Below are 16,940 nucleotides of genomic sequence, written 5' to 3' on the forward strand. Positions count from 1 at the left end.
CATCAAAGAAGCGCTTCGCAGGAGGCTCCCAAGCACTGATGATGTCGCCTAGCCAGGGGACGAAACGTTTGCAACAAAAACTTCCAGCTCGGCGAACAGAACCACAACAACGAGTACCCGAGCTACAAATCTTCGCACAAACTTTGGACCAGCTCCTATAGCCACAGTATTTATATGGTCAGTTCAATGAGGATCTGGTTAATGATAATCTGTAGGATGTTGACAGTGGATTATTAAACGATGGTAATGCCATTGAATGATATGAGATGATGGTTATACATTCTCTTTTTAGAAATGGTCATTGTTGCTCAAGTGGCAGGCATGAATGCTACTTGCCATTTGTCTGTCTAAGCTGGATATTTTCTGGATCATGTTGCATTTGGATGTGGATTGCTTCAATATCTGAACAGCAAATGGTGCTAAACATTACACAATCCTCAGTAAACCTCGCCGCTTCTGAAGTTATTGATGAAGCTGCTGAAGATACTGAGCAAAGTATATACCGATATCCTAGGGTTAAGATGATGGACCTCTAACAACCACAACCATCTATCTTCCTGCCTCCAACCAATCGTAGGTTTTCATTCCAATTCCCATTGATTCCTGTTTTATTAAAGCTCCTTGATGCTGTACTCAGTCAAATATTGCTTGATGTCAAGAGAAGTCACTGTTACTTCAACCCTGGAATTCATCTCTTTTATTAATGTTTGGACCAAGGCTTTAATGAGGTTAGGAGCTGAGTGGCCCTGGCAGAACCCCAACTGAATGTCAGTTAGCAGGTCATTGACAGTGCTATCAAAAACCACTCTCATAACAATGACCGATTATCACTTTATTGATAATCAAGAATGGACCACTTGGGTGGCAATTAGCCAAGTTGGGTTTGCCTACTTTTTCTATGGTCAAGGCATACTTGGCTAATCCTCTATACTGGTAGATAGATGACAGTGTTGCAGCCATTTTGGAACATTTTAGCTGGACTTGCAGCACATTCTGGATCAAAATTCTTTGGTATTACTTTTGAAATGTCATCAGGATCCATAGTCTTTGTAGTCCAGTGCCTTCAACCACTGCTTGACATTACATGGAATGAATCAAATTAGCTGAAGACTGGCATCTTTGATGCTGGTGTCTCAGGAGGCAGCAGAGATAGATCATCCACTTTGGATTTCTCATTGAAAATGGTGCAAATGTTGCAGTTGACTTTTTCTTTTTACACTGACCTCCCCATCATTGAAGATGGAGATATTTGTGGAGCCTCCATCTCTTGTTATTTGCTTAAGTGTCCACTAGCCTTCAAAGCTGGATGTGGCAGAGCTTGGACCAGATTCATTAGTTATGAGATTGCTTAGCTCTGTCTGTCACATGTTGCTGCCATTGTTTGGCATGCCAGCTGTCCTCTTTTGTAGCTTCACTCGGTTGACCCCTCATTTTGTAGGTATGCCTGGTACTGCTCTTGGTATGTCCTCCTGGAGTCTTCAGGCCCCTGGCCAAATGGCAATGGTAGAGTTGAGTTTTGAGTTGCTAGATTAGTTCAAAGTCTAATCCCATTAAATTTCAACCCTGCAAATATCTTGGAACTTGCACAAAATTTGGAAGAGCTGTCCATAGTCATTCCCGAAGAATCATATTTTATAATGCCCCGGACACCCATCATTACTGTCCTTGGATACATCTTGTTCCACTAGCAGATAGTGTCTCAGTGATATGCAGTCAGGAGGGCATTGTTTTGAGTCCTCAACATTGACACTGGACCTCATGAAGTCTCACAGGATCAAGTCATACAAGAACAAGGAAACCTATTGATTAACAATTTCCTCCCCTCCTCAGCTGATGAACCAGCACTGCTCCATGTTGAATGCAGTGCAATGGAGAATATCCTCAAAGTGAAATAAGGTCTCCACAAGAACAGTGCAGTGGTCAATCCTATTGATACTGTCATAGACAAATGCACTTATGTCAGGTGGATTAGTACGGGTGGAGTCAAGTTAAGGTTTGCCTCTTGTTTATTCCCTTGCAGATCAACTCTAGCAGCAATGTAGTATGTTATGATTTGGCCAACTCAGTGGTTGTGCTACTGAACCACTCTTGACAATGGCCATCTAAATCCCCTATCATTGCCATCCTTTGTACTTCTTCCAGTTGGTGTTCCACATGAAGCATTTTCAACGCAAAACTGACAAAACTGACATGTGCAAAAGATTTACATAGTGAAGTTTGCAAAGATTAGGAAACAAAAAATATTAGGAATCTTGGATCAAGGAGGGACACCAAATGGATCCTTTTGCAATCAAGTAGTTATAGGGAAGTAGTTATAGTATAAAGCAGATATTATACTTCTCCACCCAACAGTGAGTAAATTCAAAATGATTTAATTGCGCACTTTTGGAAGTCCTGAGGTCATTAAAGCACCATATAAATGCCGTTTCTCATCTGATACAGAATCACAAAGCAGTTAAGGATTTCAGTAAAGAAAGAATGCAGGTATAGAGCAATAAAGAGAGATTAGATCCATTAACATGGTAAGTTTTCTTCTACCTCAATCCATTTTCTGTTCCAAAGAGGTAAATTTAATTAGACCACCCCAAACTCCAGCAAACAGAAGTATACTTTATGATAAATACCCACTGTGAATCTGCAACTTTTCCCTAAAAATTCCTAGTAAATATAAACACAATATTATCAACCATTTGATTTAAAAAAAAACACTCTTATTCACAGAACAAGATGTTAAAGCAAATTGTCTTGCCGTTCCAAGTAGCAACATATAACTTTGTTTAAAAAAGCAATTACAGATTAAAGTCTAAAACTCGAAGTGGAAAATTAAGGGCAAAAATGGTGTGATGTCAACACACTGGTATGCTGTGTAAGCTGGGACTCTGTGGTTAAATGATTTGTCTCGTGATAAAAAGAACCAGGAGAAAGCAGAATGAATTTGTGCCAGTGAAATGTGGATGACTAAAGAGGTAAGACAAAGAGCACAAGATCGTGTGTCTGAACTTGTTGGTAGAGGAGGAAAGGAAAAGAAGGAACAGAAGACAGAAAAACAGCAATCAGAAAAGTTAAACAAAGACAATTCCAAACACGGAAGTTAAATATTCCACCACAAAATGCAAATCCACACCTCTTTTGTCATGATCATTATCTGCCTATATTTTGTCTATTGCTTATCGTTGCCAAAAATTTAATGCATATCAGCATGAGGCTTGATTTCCACAAACCATGCTTTACTTCTACCCACAAGCTTCAACTCCATGAAAACTCATCTGTATCCATACATGTACGTACACGTTTAGCATACTCATTACTCTGACCTTCAATAAGCTCCATTGACTGTGCTCCCCAGTGAATTGATTTCAAAGTTTTAGCCTTTGTTTTTCAACTTCTCTACAGTCTTATCAAAGCAAACTCTGCGAGTTATGCATCCTTGCAACCAACTCCATTCCTAAGCCAATTAAGTACTAAGCTCTCTCAAATTTTTTAATTTCAACTTTTTTTAAAAAATGTATTCTTCACATGTAGATGACATCATTGATGCCACTTAATTTCCATCTATAGCTGCCTTGGGAAAGTGTGGTCAAGTGAACATCACCAGTCCCCTTCAGAGGGCATCAAGAGTCAATATCACATTTGACAAGTGGTGGCTTCAAGGTCTTCCATGAATCAGTAGCAGACTTTTTTCTGGTGTTAATCCAAACAAACTATTGAATTCAATTTCATAATATATCATGAGAGGATTTGAACTTGTGACATATCAGTTTTTAAGTTCAGCATCAAAACCATTATGAGTTACTAAACTAACATTTCTAACTGGTTCTAAGATTTTAACCAACATTAAATTGGATTGCGCTTATTTTCAGTCATTAAAATAAAATTGTTGTTGAAGGATGTAGCAAATCAAATTTAGCTGTTATTAGCTTGCACTGTTACTCCTTGTCCTACCGTGCAATACAAGATCAGATTTTTTATTGACAAAACAAGTTTTTCATTGAATACAAGAACTGAATTTCAACACACCATGTTCCCTGGCGAATATTTCTGTCTTGGGCCTGCTGCAGTGCTCCAGCGAGGTTCAGCGCAAACTACAAGAACAGCATCTCATTTTTCCATTTGGAGCACTCTGCAGCCTTCAGGTCTTGATAACGAGTTTAACAGTTTTAGAACCTGAACACCTTCCTGCATGTCCTTTATCCACTCACACATCCCAGGCCCTGTCATGACATGGACTGCTTTCAGCAGAGCCAACCTTTTCTCACCCACTCATGACCATCATTACCAGCTTTTTTCCGGTGGCTTACCATTATCCACCTTTTTACCAGTCTTCCTCTCTCTTTGAGTCCCATCTTTACCCACTTGTTTATTCCTTTCCTCCCCTTCCCCACTTCACCTTTTCCTCATACTAATAGTTCTGAAGCGTCACCGGACCCTAAATGTGAACTCTGTTTTCTCTCCACATATGCCAACAGACCTGCTGAGTTGTCCAGATTGTTTAAAGATGCAATTGGAATAATAGGACTACCAGGAATAAATCAACTACGGCTAACCGAGGAAGGTAGGAGAGTATCAAGTTGAAAGAAAAAGCATATAAGGAGACGAAAATAAGTGATAGCCCTGAAGAGTGGGATAAATTCAAAATCTAGCAAAGAAGGACTGAAAAAATAACAAAGGCAAAAAATAAACAAGTGAAACTAGCAAAGAATATAAAAATTGACAATAAAAGCTTCTTTAAATATACAAAAAGAATGAGAGAATCAAACTGAACATAGGCCACTTAGAAAGTGAATCTGGGAGATGATTTTCAGCATCAAGGAAATAGCAGAGGAGTTAAACAGACATTTAACGGAATATAGTCCAAACATCCCATTATATTAAAGAATATTGGGAGAAGATTTAAATATGATCACCATCACCAAAGAAGTAGATTAGACAAACTAAAGACTAAAGACTAAAGACTAAAGTCTCCTGGCCCGGATGGTTTGCATTCTAGGATCCTAAACAAAGTAGCTACAAAGCACATGGATGCATTGATTGCAAATTTTCCAAAAATCATTGGATTCTAGAAAAGTACCGGAGGATCGGAAAAATGACAATATGACACCCCTTTTCAAAAAAAGGGGAGGCAAAAAGCAAGTAACTACAGGCTGATTGGTTTATTTCTAGAATCAATTATTAAGAAAGTAATAGAAGAACACTTGGAAAATCATAATCTCATCAAGCAGCGTCAGCATGGCTTCTTGAAAGAGAAATTGTGCTTGACTAATTTAGAGTTTTTTGAGGAAGTCTCAGCAAGAGTGAATAGAAAGGAACCACTAGCTGTGTTGTATTTGAACTTTCAGGCATACCTCACAAAAGCTTAAGTCATAACAGCCCAGTTTTGGAGGTAGTATAGTGGCATGGATAGAGAGTTGGCTAGTGGGCAGGAGTAGGGATAAGGGTTAGTCACCTATGACCAGCTGAGATCTACAGGGATCAGTATTGTGACTGCATCGGTTTACAATAATATCCTAATGACTTAGAGAAAGGAGGTGAATGTACTGTAGCCAAATCTGCAGGCGACACCAAAGTAGGTGGAAAGGGATACCACAGTTTACAGAGAGATACTGATAGATTAAGTACATTTGGAATATGATATTCAGTTCTGGTTGCCTCATTATAGGAAGGATGTGAAAGCTTTAGAGAGGGTGCAGAGGAGATTTACCAGGATGCTGTCTGGACTGGAGGGCATGTCTTATGAAGTAAGGTTGAGGGAACTAGAGCCTCTCTCATTGGAGTAAAGGAGGATGACAGGTGACTTGATCAAGGTGTACAAAATGTTGAGGGGCATAGATAGAGTGGTTAGCCAGAGACTTTTTCCCAGGACGGATCTGGCTATCACAAAGGGGCATAATTTGAAGGTGATTGGAAGAAAGTTTAGGGGAGATGTCAGAGGTCGGTTCTTTACGCAGAGCGTGTAGAATGCACTGCCGGCGGTGGTAGTAAAGTCAGATACATTAGGGACATTTAAGTGACTCTTGGATAGGCACATGGAAGATAGTACGATGAAGGGTATGTTGGTTAGTTTGATCTTAGAGTAGGATAAAAGAGTTGCCACATCGAGGACCGAAGGGCCTGTACTGTTCTACGCTTTAAGTAAGTGGGCAAAACATTGGTAAACAGAGTATAACGCAGAAAAATGTAAAGTTTTCACTTTGGAAGGGAGAACAAAAGAACAGACTATTACTTAAATGGAAAAAAACTGCAGAAACCTGCAGAGATTGGAAGCAATTGTACATGAAACACGAAGCTATGACACAGGTGCAGCAGGTAATCAGGAAGGTTAATGAATGTTGGCCCATTTCAAGGCAGTTGGAGTATAAGAGTAGGGAAGCTTTACTGCAACTATACAAGGTGCTGGTGAGATCACACCTGGAATACTGAGAGCAGTTTTGGTCTCATTATTTAAGAACAGATATCATTTCAGATAAGGTTCACAAGGAGGGATTGTTTTATGAATAAAGGCAAAGCATTCTGGCACACTACTCATTAGAATTCAGAAAAATAAGCGGTGATCTCATTGAAATATTTAGAATTCTTAAGGGGCTTGACAGGGTAAATACTGAAAGCATGTTTCCCATCATGAGAGAGTCTAGGACCAGAGGACATAGTCTCAGCATAAAAGAATGCCAATTTAAGACTGAGATGAGGAGGAATTTCTTGTCTCAGAAGTTGTCTCTCTTTGGAACTTCTTGTCACAGAAAACTGTGGGGACAGAGTCCTTGCGCATTTTTAAGCCTGATATAGACAGAGTCTTGGTCAGTAGGAGAATCAAGGGTTAGGAAAATGCAGGAAAATGGATGAGGAAATATTGGATCTGCCTTTATCCCACTGAGTGGTGAAGCAAGCTCAAGGGGCTGAATGGCTTACTTATGTTTGATTTCTTCTGAACTTATGGTTAACTACACTGCAGAAGAGTGTTCAGTCAATGATCATAAATGTCCAATGCCTGGCTCATATCAAGTTTTAGCAAAGTGATAAAAAGGGGCAACAACAAAGCTATAAAGCAGCCATGAGGCAACAAAACGGACCTCAATGAATCTTTGCAACAAAAGCACATTATCTGGTCTCCTACTCCAAATAATTGTTTTCACGTGTTGAAATTTGAAATTTCTTGCTCTCTAAAGTTCTTCTTCCCCCTGTAAATCTCAGGCCTGTAAAATACAATACATCAATTTCCTATCATTTCTTTCAACGTTGGGCATGTCTTGTATCCAGGGCTTTGGTCTTTTGAATTTTCATTAAAAATGGTTGGTCCCTGAATTATCAAAATAGGTCTTGCACACGGACAGGGACAGTTAGATGGATTGCACATTTTTAACAGCACTGCTAACTTCTCCCCTCTTGTGTAGTATTTGTATTTGTTGCAAAGTTATAAAACACCACTTACTCTGAAAAATAGATGAAATTTTAGTTTTTGCAATAGAATTTTGAAGAGCAAATTTGCAAGGAAATTACAGAAAGGTACCAAAATCTATAGGCGAATTATAATGGGAACTTTAGTTATCCTATTACAGACTGGGATAGTGGTAGCATGAGGAGCTGAGAAGGGCCAGAACTTTCAAAGTATTTTGAACAGAATGTTCGAAATCAAAGTGTTGCCAGTGAAATCAGGAAGGAGACAATGATGGATCTAGTTCGAGAGAATGAGGTGCATCATGTGGATGAAATATCAGCAAGAGAACATTTAGAAGACAGTGAACAAAATACAATGAGAATGTTATTAGTCACGAAAGAGAACATGAGCAATCCTGAGTAAAAATAGCCCACCTCAACTTCAATGGACTAAGAATGATTTGTAATCTGAGCCCAATCCAAAGATTGGGAAATAAGAATGTAATTGAATAATGGGCTGCCTTTAAAGAGGTTTTGTGATACAGTTGAAAGACATTCCCACCAGGGATAAAGACAGGGCAAACGAAAAAAAAGCAAAGAAAGTGTTTGAAAAGGAATTGGCAGCCAACACTGAAATGAATTCAAATGACTTTTATAGTCATGTTTATTGTAAAGAGTGGTAAGAGGAGGAGGGGCCCAATTAAGGACCAAAAAGGATTTTTTTTGTAATAAGGCAGAGAGCTTGGCTTAGGTACTAAATAACTGGTATGCATCTGTCTTTACAAAGGGATAAGATGCTACCTAAGTCATAGTGAAAGAGAAGGTAACAGTTACACTGGACGGACTAGAAATTGATAAATAGGAAGAATTAGAAAGGGTGGCAGTTTAGAAAGTTGATTGGAAACCGGGGCTAGATGGATGCAAGGATGGAAACTATACAGAGTACTGGCCAGAATCTTCTGATCTGATTAGGTGGTGCCAGAGGGTTGGAGAATTGCAATTACTACAGCATTATACAAAAACATTTGCAAGGATAAACTCAACAACTCCAGGCCAGTCAGTTTAACCTCTCTGGAGAGAAAAACTTTTGAAATAATCATCCAGGATCAAAACTATGTTACTTGGAAAAAGTGGATTAGTTAAAGTAAGGCAGCACCAATTCATTAAGGAAAAATTGTTTAACCAGTGTAATTCAGTATTTTTAATGAAGTAACAGGAAGGCTTAGGAGCATAATGCAATTATAACGTTATGTACGTGGGCTTCTAGAAGACACTTGATAAAGTACCACATAACATACTTGACAGCAAAGCATACTTGAAGCCCATGGATAATCAGAAAAAGGATAAAAAGTTAGTTAAATGAAAGATACAAAGAACAGTAGTGAAAAGCTATTCTTTGGATTAGTTGGAGGTATATAGTGAGTTCTTCAGGGTTGATAAGAAGATTTCTGTTTTGCATGACCTACATTAATTTCTTAGATTTGGGTGTGGAGGATGCAACAAAATGTGCAGATATCACAAAATTTGGAAGTATTACAATCTGTGAGGAAAATAGTGATAAACTTTAAGACATTGATAAACTGAACAATGTACTGTTACATTTTGGTTGAAAGAACAGAGAATGGCAATACAATATAAAGATACAAATTTAGAAGTGAGCAGTGAAACCTAAAAGATGTATGTGCAGTCACTGTTCAAAATTGAGAGAGCAGTTAACAAAAGGTATGTCAGATCCTGACTTTATGAATGGAGGCATAGAGCTCCCTTTCAGGCAGCAGGCTCCAGAACCCCACCATCCTCTGAACATACTCCTCAAATTCTCCACAACCTTAAATCTATGCCTTCTGCTTATTGAAATTTCTGCTAAGGAAACTAAGTCCTTCTTATACACAGTATCTAGGCCTCTCAATTTTATACACCACAATTAAATCTCTGTCCAACTTCCTTTGTTCAAAATGTTCAGTTGAACACGAGAGCAAAGCTCAAGCATTTATTGCTGTCATTCCAACTTAGAGATTAATTACAGCCTGATTACTCACTGACAATCAACCATAACCCTTTGTACATATTACTGTCAATAACACGAAATCAATTCTATGAAATTGATCATAAATTATATTATCAAGGTTACTACATCATCATTGTAAAATAATCCAACTGCATGCTTCAGAAAAGTACAATTACTTTTTTTTTGTTACGGGTGGAAAGAACATTTTTAAAAAATGACAAGCCATATTACAACAGCTTTCATGTCTTCACCACAATTTGCCTGACAGACAATCTCGCACTTCTTGGTTGGTGAAATAAAACTGGGGAGAAGTGTAAATGGCTAATGAGTGAATTAGCTCTACCTTATGAGATGCCGGAATGGAGAGATGTGGAGATAAATAGATAGGTAGTACTAATCAAAATAGGAAATAGTTGTTGGGCCCAATGTCCTCTACGTCCTTAAATTCTGATGAATCACTATGCCTAATATTGTATACACTTATTTTTCTTTGAAGGTGTAGATATATCAACGTGAGGAATATTAGTACTAGGCATTGGAACTTTTCCAATTTCAGCTAGCCAGTTCCAGCATTAAGCATAAACAAATCATGCTCAATCACAAGTTCATAAGAACACCCTCCCTCCCATTGCACTATGTGACAACTTTTTATAACAATTTAACAGCAGCTTTGTATTGAAGGCCCATAGCTCTTACAAACTGGACTGATAATTCACAAGGACTCTTAAGACACAGCCTTTAAGAACAGAGCACTATAGGTTAGTCAGATTAGATCACATGGGATCCAGGGAGAGCTAACCAATTGAATATAAAATTGGCTTGACAGTAGGAGACGCAGGGTGATAGGCAGAGAATTGTTGTTCAGACTGGCGCCTGTGACCAGCAGTGTGCCGCAAGGATCAGTACTGGATCCACTGTTGTCTTATTTATATAAATGATTTGAATACGAATATAGGAGGCATGGGTTACTAAGTTTGCGAATGATACCAAAATTAGTTGTCTATTGGACAGTAAAGGTGGTTATCTAAGAGTACTGTACAATGAGACCTTGATCAGGTGGGCCAATAGGCTAAGGAGTGGCAGTGACAGTTTAATTTAGATAGATGCAAGGTATTTCATTTTGGTAAGACAAACAGCAGCAGGCTTTAGGGTATGTTGCTGAACAGAGACACCTAGGAGTGCAAGTGCATAATTCCTTGAATGTGGTGCCACAGATAGACCAGATGAAGGTGGTGGTGTTTGGCATGCTTGCCTTCAACTGTCAGAGCACTGAATGTAGGAGTTGGGTTGTACGAGACATTGGTGATGCCACTTTTGGAGTAATACGACCAATTCTGGTTTCCCTGCTTTAGGAACAATGTTATTAAACTGGAAAGGATGCAGAAAAGGTTTACAAGGACATTACCAAAATTGGAGGGTCTGATTCATAAGATGAAGCTTGATAGGTTGGAGCACATGAGGCTGAGGGGTGACCTTTTTTCCCTAGCATGTAGGAGGCTGAAGGGGTGACCTCATAGATGTTTATAAAATCATGAGGGACATAGATGATGCGAGCAGCCATGGTCTTTTCCCCAGAGTAGGAGAGTCTAAAACAAGAACGCTTTCAGAAGAGATTCAAGAAAACAGTCCCAGTAATGAAAAGCTTAATATACCGGTATAAGGAACATTTGAGGACTCTGAGTTTACACTTGATGGAGTTTAGAACGATGAGTGGGGTTCTAATTGAAATATACAGAACACTGGATGGCCAGGACAGCGTAGATGTTGGGAAGATGTTTCCACTGGTAGGAGAGACTAGGACCCAAGGGCACAGCCCTTACAGTAAAGGGAAGACCTTTTAGCACAGAGGTAAGGAGAAACCTCTTCAGCCATAGAGTGGTGAATCTATGGAACTAATTGTCATAGACCTAGAGGCCAGGTCATTGAGTACATTTAAGACTGAGATAGCTAGATCCTGGAGTATCAAGAGTTTCAAGAGTTACAGGGAAAAAGCAAGAGAATGGGGTTGAGAAACTTATCAGCCATGATTGAATGGTGGAGCAGACTCGATGCACTGAATGGCCTGATTTTTTGCTCCTATGTCTTATGGTCTAAGAGAGCATGGATTTAAGGTGAGAGGGGAGAAATTTAAAAGGGACCTGTGGGGCAAATTTTTCAAAAGAGAATGGTGTGTATTTGGAATGAACTGCCAGAGGAAGTGGTGGAGGCTGGTACAATTATAACATTTAAAAGACATTTGGACAGGTACATGAATAAGAAAGGTTTAGAGGGATACGTGCCAAACGCAGGCAAACAGGACTAGTTGAGTTTAAGAAACCTGGTCAGCATAGACGAGTTGGACTGAAGGGTGTGTGTTGTATGATGATGACTCTAAAATTACTTCTGCAATCGGGGAAAGTTCAGGCCAAGCAAAACTCTAAAGTCTGGATCACATACAGTCAAGTTCCTTTGCAGTCTCTATTTCGCTCCTAGTTTCCATCTCTACATATTAAGTTGGTTACTTAATAAAAAATGTTTTTATTAAAGACACAAAATAAGTTAACATCTGCTAATTTCACATAAAAGAACTTTTACAAATGTGCAGGTGTATTTTTATGCTGATCTAAACGATCGACAGTAAGGAGATTTATTTTCAAAGAAAACTGAAAATGGGCTTTTATTGATCTGGTATATTTGTCATGACCCATGTTCCATTAAAGATTAAACTCTTGGCACAATGACAGGCAAACTTTGCACCCACAGTAGAGAATAAAGATTTTTAAATGAATAAACCGCCATCACAGGTGGATTAGGTCTCAAGGAGGATGTAACGATATATTCATTTCAAGTAACCCTTTCTTGGGCAATTCCACCCACCAAGCTTTCCATTCTTACAAGACAGATATGAAAATCAGTAGTTGAATTACTCACCCTATCAAGGACACCATCTGTTCCACTATGTGCTTGCTGAACATTATAATAACAAATAGTTTCTGTGGGTTTAAAAAATATCTAGTTAGTTAGGGAAAAAATAACTTGGGATAAAACAGGCACCTAAAAATATAGTCACTTAAAGGTACAGGAAGAGATGTGCTTACTCAATTTACCCATGAAATTAAAGATAAATAAGATCTGACACATCTGATTTTTGGTATACTGGAAGGGTGCAGAATTGTTACAGCACAGAAGGCAGCCATTCAGCCCATCAAGTTTTCACTTAGTGCTATGCTTCTGCCTTTTTCCCATAATCCTATATGTTGTTCTTTCTCAGATAATAATCTAATTCTGTTTTGAATGATTCAACTGAACCTCCATTCATCACACACTCAGACAGTGCATTCCAGAACTTAACAGCTCAGTGTGACAGAATTCCTTTTCTTCTTTCACAGATTTAAGCTCTTTCCAGAGGAAGCATGAACTAGATTACAAGACAGTATGAAGAGTTTCTACTTCATTGCAGTGAGAGTCCAGGAAAGACGACGATGATGGACAACATATGTGGAGGTTTGGAAGAACAAGAAAAAGCACACTATATGTAGTTACATCTGTAAAGAAACAGGAGGACGACTAAAGGTGAACAAAGTATAATTTATCAGACAACAGCTTGTTATATCTATAATAGAGTCTGGGATTATGCAGAAACACCAACCCCACCTTCCATAGACACTTTATTAACTATCAAGCACAAGACATTCTCAATCACATTAATCCTAGAAATGTGGGGTACTACATAATTATGGGTACACAAAACAATGGATTGTGGTCAAAATTTAAAATGAAAAATTGTTTTAACGGCTGGTATCTTTATTTTAGTTAAATTCTGAATTTTTTATTAAGATCACTGTGCTATACACTTCCAGTTATCAATCAGCATTTACATTTATGAACTGACAGAAATTTGAACCCAGAAGATACTGACAATTGGTTGGATGCTGGTGGTTTGCTGGGATTACATATAGGAGATTCCAGATATCCTCCTTAGAGATAAAATTACATTGGTTTAAACCAAACAGAAGAGTTTTACTGTGCAGTAGCAATAAACAAAAACATGATTATGTTTAAACTCAGTGCGTAGAAACCAACTTCCCCTTTTGGCAAGCTATCCAATTTCTTTTTCCCTTTAAAGTTTTCCATTCGTATCTCGTATATATGCAATCTGAATCACATTTCTAAAAATGCACAGAGGGAAGAAAAAAAACAAATTTATGCACTCAGCAGAACATGAGGCAGGAAGGATATAATCCTGACAGACAACAGAGAAGAAATAAGCCATAAGTGTCAGGTTGGCTTGTTGGTAAGAAAGAACAAAAACTTGCATTCATGTGGTGCCACTTGCAACCTCAACATATTCCAAATTATGTACTTTTCAAAGTATTCATTCATGGGAAACATGACAGTCAGTATTGCACATAGTGGGGGTCTCTCAAAAAATAATGAAACAAATGAACGGACAACTGCATGAATAAAAGGAAAATATTGTGAAAGCTGAAAATCTGAAGCAAAGAAAACGTGCTCGAGAAAATCCGCAGGTCTGGCAGCATCAGTGGAGAGAGAAATAGCGTTAACATTTGCAGTCCAGCATGATTCTTCTTTGGAACTGAAAGGCACTGGGAAGTGTTTTTATATATAAGAACTTTTGAGAGAGGCAGAGGAGGAGCAAAGGGACAGATGGTGCAGAGGCCAGGTGCAAAATTCAAAGAGACTGTTAATGTTGGTGAAAGAGAAAAATAGCAGTAAAAAGTGTTCAAGTCCCACCTACTCCAGAGGTGCGTAATAACATCTATGATCAGATTGATGAGAAAATATCTATGAAGATCTGAGAAATTCAAACCACATAGAACTACTGTAGCAAAGTGAAATTCAAGAATAGACTTTTGCATATAATGGTTAACGGACAACAGTGGAAAATTTAAAATATCCTTGACTAGGGAGTATAATCTATTTTGCGCATTTGTGGAATGTGGATGTCGCTGGCTGGCCAGCATTTATTGGCCTTGAGAAGGTACCACTACAGTTAGAAAATAAGGGGCAGTTAGACTCAAAATGTCAGCTCTTTTCTCTCCTTATAGGTGCTGCCAGACCTGCTGAGATTTTCCAGCATTTTCTCTTTTGGGAGGGAATGTCATTTGGGAGGGAATTCCTGGATTTTGACCCAGCAACAGGAAAGGAATGGCAATATGTTTCCATGACGTGGAAATGCTGGTGTTCTCAGCATTCTTGAGAAGGTGATTGGAAAGAAATTCTGGGATTTACATATTAATGAACCGAAACCTGCAACCCATTCTAAAAGATGAAAGACTTAACGGCAATCTAGGTTTTTTTCCAATATATCGTTTCAGTTGCATGATACTGATCTTTTGCTACTAATTCTGTGTCTTATGATCCTGCTCCACAGTACATGAAGGAGCAGCACTCCAAAAGCTAGTACTTCCAAATAAACTTGTTGGACTATAACCTGGTGTTGTGATTTTTAACTAAGTATATTTCCAAGTCAGAATGGTGAGTGGTTTCAAAGGGAACTTGAAAGTGGTGGTGTTCCCATGCATTTGTTGCCTTTGTCTTTCTAGATAAAATTGGCCACGAGTTTGTAAAGTGCTGTCTGAGGATTTCTGCAATGCATCTTGTGGATAGTACACACTGCTGCTACTGAGCAACAGTGGTGGAGGGAGTGAATGCAGTGCCAATTAAGCAGGCTGCTTCGTCCTAGACGGAGTCAAGCTTCTTGAGTGTTGTTGGAGATATACCATTTCTGAAGAAGGGCTTATGCCCGAAACGTCGATTCTCCTGTTCCTTGGATGCTGCCTGACCTGCTGCGCTTCTCCAGCAACACATTTTCAGCAGCGATATACCCATCCAGGTAAGTGGGGAGTATTCTACCACAGTCCTGACTTTGCCTTGTAGACAATGGACAGGCTTTGGGGAGTCAGGTAGTAAGTTACTCACTGCAGTATTCCTAGCCTCTGACCTGCTCTTGTTTATGTGGCGAGTCCAGTTAAGTTTCTGGTCAATGGTGACCCCCAGGATACTGATAGTGGGGTATCCAGTGATGGTAATACCATTAAATGTCAAGGTGCAGTGGGTAGATTGTCTCTTATTGGTAATGGTCATAGTGTGGCATGTGTGTGGCATGAATGTTACTTGATACTTGAGTCCAAGACTGGATATTGTCCAGATCTTCTTGTATTTGAACATGGACTGCTTCAGTATCTCAGGAGTCTCAAATGGTGCTGAACATTGTGCAATCATTAATAAACATCCCCATTAAATGATCTTATGATGCAGGGATCGTCATTGGTGAAGCAGCTGAAAATGGTTGGGCCTAGGACACTACCCTGGGGAACTTTGACAGAGATCTCCTGGATCAGAGATAGCTGACCTCCAACAACCATGACAATCTTATGTGCCTAGTATGACTCCAATCAGCAGAGAGTTGAATTGAATTGAATTTATTGTCATGAAAAGCATTATCTTGCAAGCAATACAGGCAGATCACAGAGTTAAGTAGCATAGATAGTAAATAATAGGTAAACAGTGGCAAAATACAAAAAAAGGTACAGGCAAATGTTAAGTTTGAGAGTCCATTCAGTATTCTAACAACAGTAGAGTAGAAACTGTTGTGAAACCGGCAGGTGCACGTGTTTAGGCTTCTGTACCTTCTCCCTGACGGTACAGGTTGTCCAAAAACATTGCCAAGGTGGGATAGATCTTTACGAGTGCTGGCGGCCTGTCATTGACAGCGGGCCTGGTAGATGGTTCTCTAGATGGGGGTTGGCCTTTGTGATTGCCCAGGCCAAGTTCACCATTCTCTGTAACCATTTCCGATCTTGAATGGTACAGTTGCCATACCAGGTATTGATACATCCAGACAGAATGCGATCAATGGCGCACCTATAAAAGTTGGCAAAAGTATTCACTGTCATGCCAAATTGCCTAAACTGCTTGAGGAAGAGGAGACATTGTTGGGCCTTTGTAATCAGTGCATCCACATAAAGAGTCCAAAAAAGGATGGTATGGATGACCACTCCCAGGAGCTTGACACTCTCCACTCGTTCCACCTCTCTGCTGTTAATGTGTAGGGGGGGCATGAGTAACATCTCACCCAAAGTCAATAATGAGTTCCTTAGTTTTGCCAGAACTGAGAGCTAAGTTGTTCTCAGTGCACCATGTTTCCAGGTCTTCCACCTCCCGTCTGTAGTCTGCTTTGTTGCCATCTGAGATTCGACCGACTATGGTGGCGTCATCAACAAACTTATAAATGGCATAAGTCTAGTATTTGGCAATGCAGTCATGGGTATTAAGTGAGTACAGTAGGGGGCTGAGTACACACCCCTGGGGGGGCTCCAGTGTTGAGTGTTAGTGACAATGAAATATTGTCCCCAATCTTTACTCATTTGACCTGTGGGTCAGGAAACGGAGGATCCAGTTGCAGAGAGTGAGGCTTAGTCCAAGATCACTAAGTTTAGTATTCAGTCTCATGGGGATAATAGTGTTGAAGGCTGAACTGTAGGATGAGTAGGATTTTTACGTAGCTGTTCTTGGTGTCAAGATGTTCTAGGGAGGAACGAAGGGCAAGTGATATAGCACC

The 16,940-nt window shown here is 39.4% G+C and overlaps 1 protein-coding gene and 1 long non-coding RNA gene across 6 annotated transcripts in view; one reads left to right on the top strand and one right to left on the bottom strand.

Moving 5' to 3' along the window:
• The window catches only part of LOC122563903, an 87,859-nt gene extending 75,034 nt beyond the window's left edge, over nt 1-12,825 (top strand). The window contains exon 4 of the long non-coding RNA XR_006315770.1: nt 12,745-12,825. This is a non-coding gene — a long non-coding RNA (uncharacterized LOC122563903). The remainder of the gene's footprint in view (nt 1-12,744) is intronic.
• Nucleotides 1-16,940, bottom strand: part of vmp1 (vacuole membrane protein 1) — a 202,678-nt gene that overhangs the window by 17,785 nt on the left and 167,953 nt on the right. For all 5 annotated transcript variants that reach the window (XM_043718131.1, XM_043718127.1, XM_043718128.1 and 2 more), the window contains one exon: nt 12,287-12,348. In XM_043718131.1, coding sequence (XP_043574066.1) covers nt 12,287-12,348 — 62 coding nt within the window. The remainder of the gene's footprint in view (nt 1-12,286; nt 12,349-16,940) is intronic.

Source organism: Chiloscyllium plagiosum, chromosome 28 (assembly GCF_004010195.1).
Source record: "Chiloscyllium plagiosum isolate BGI_BamShark_2017 chromosome 28, ASM401019v2, whole genome shotgun sequence".
Lineage (NCBI taxonomy): Eukaryota > Metazoa > Chordata > Chondrichthyes > Orectolobiformes > Hemiscylliidae > Chiloscyllium > Chiloscyllium plagiosum.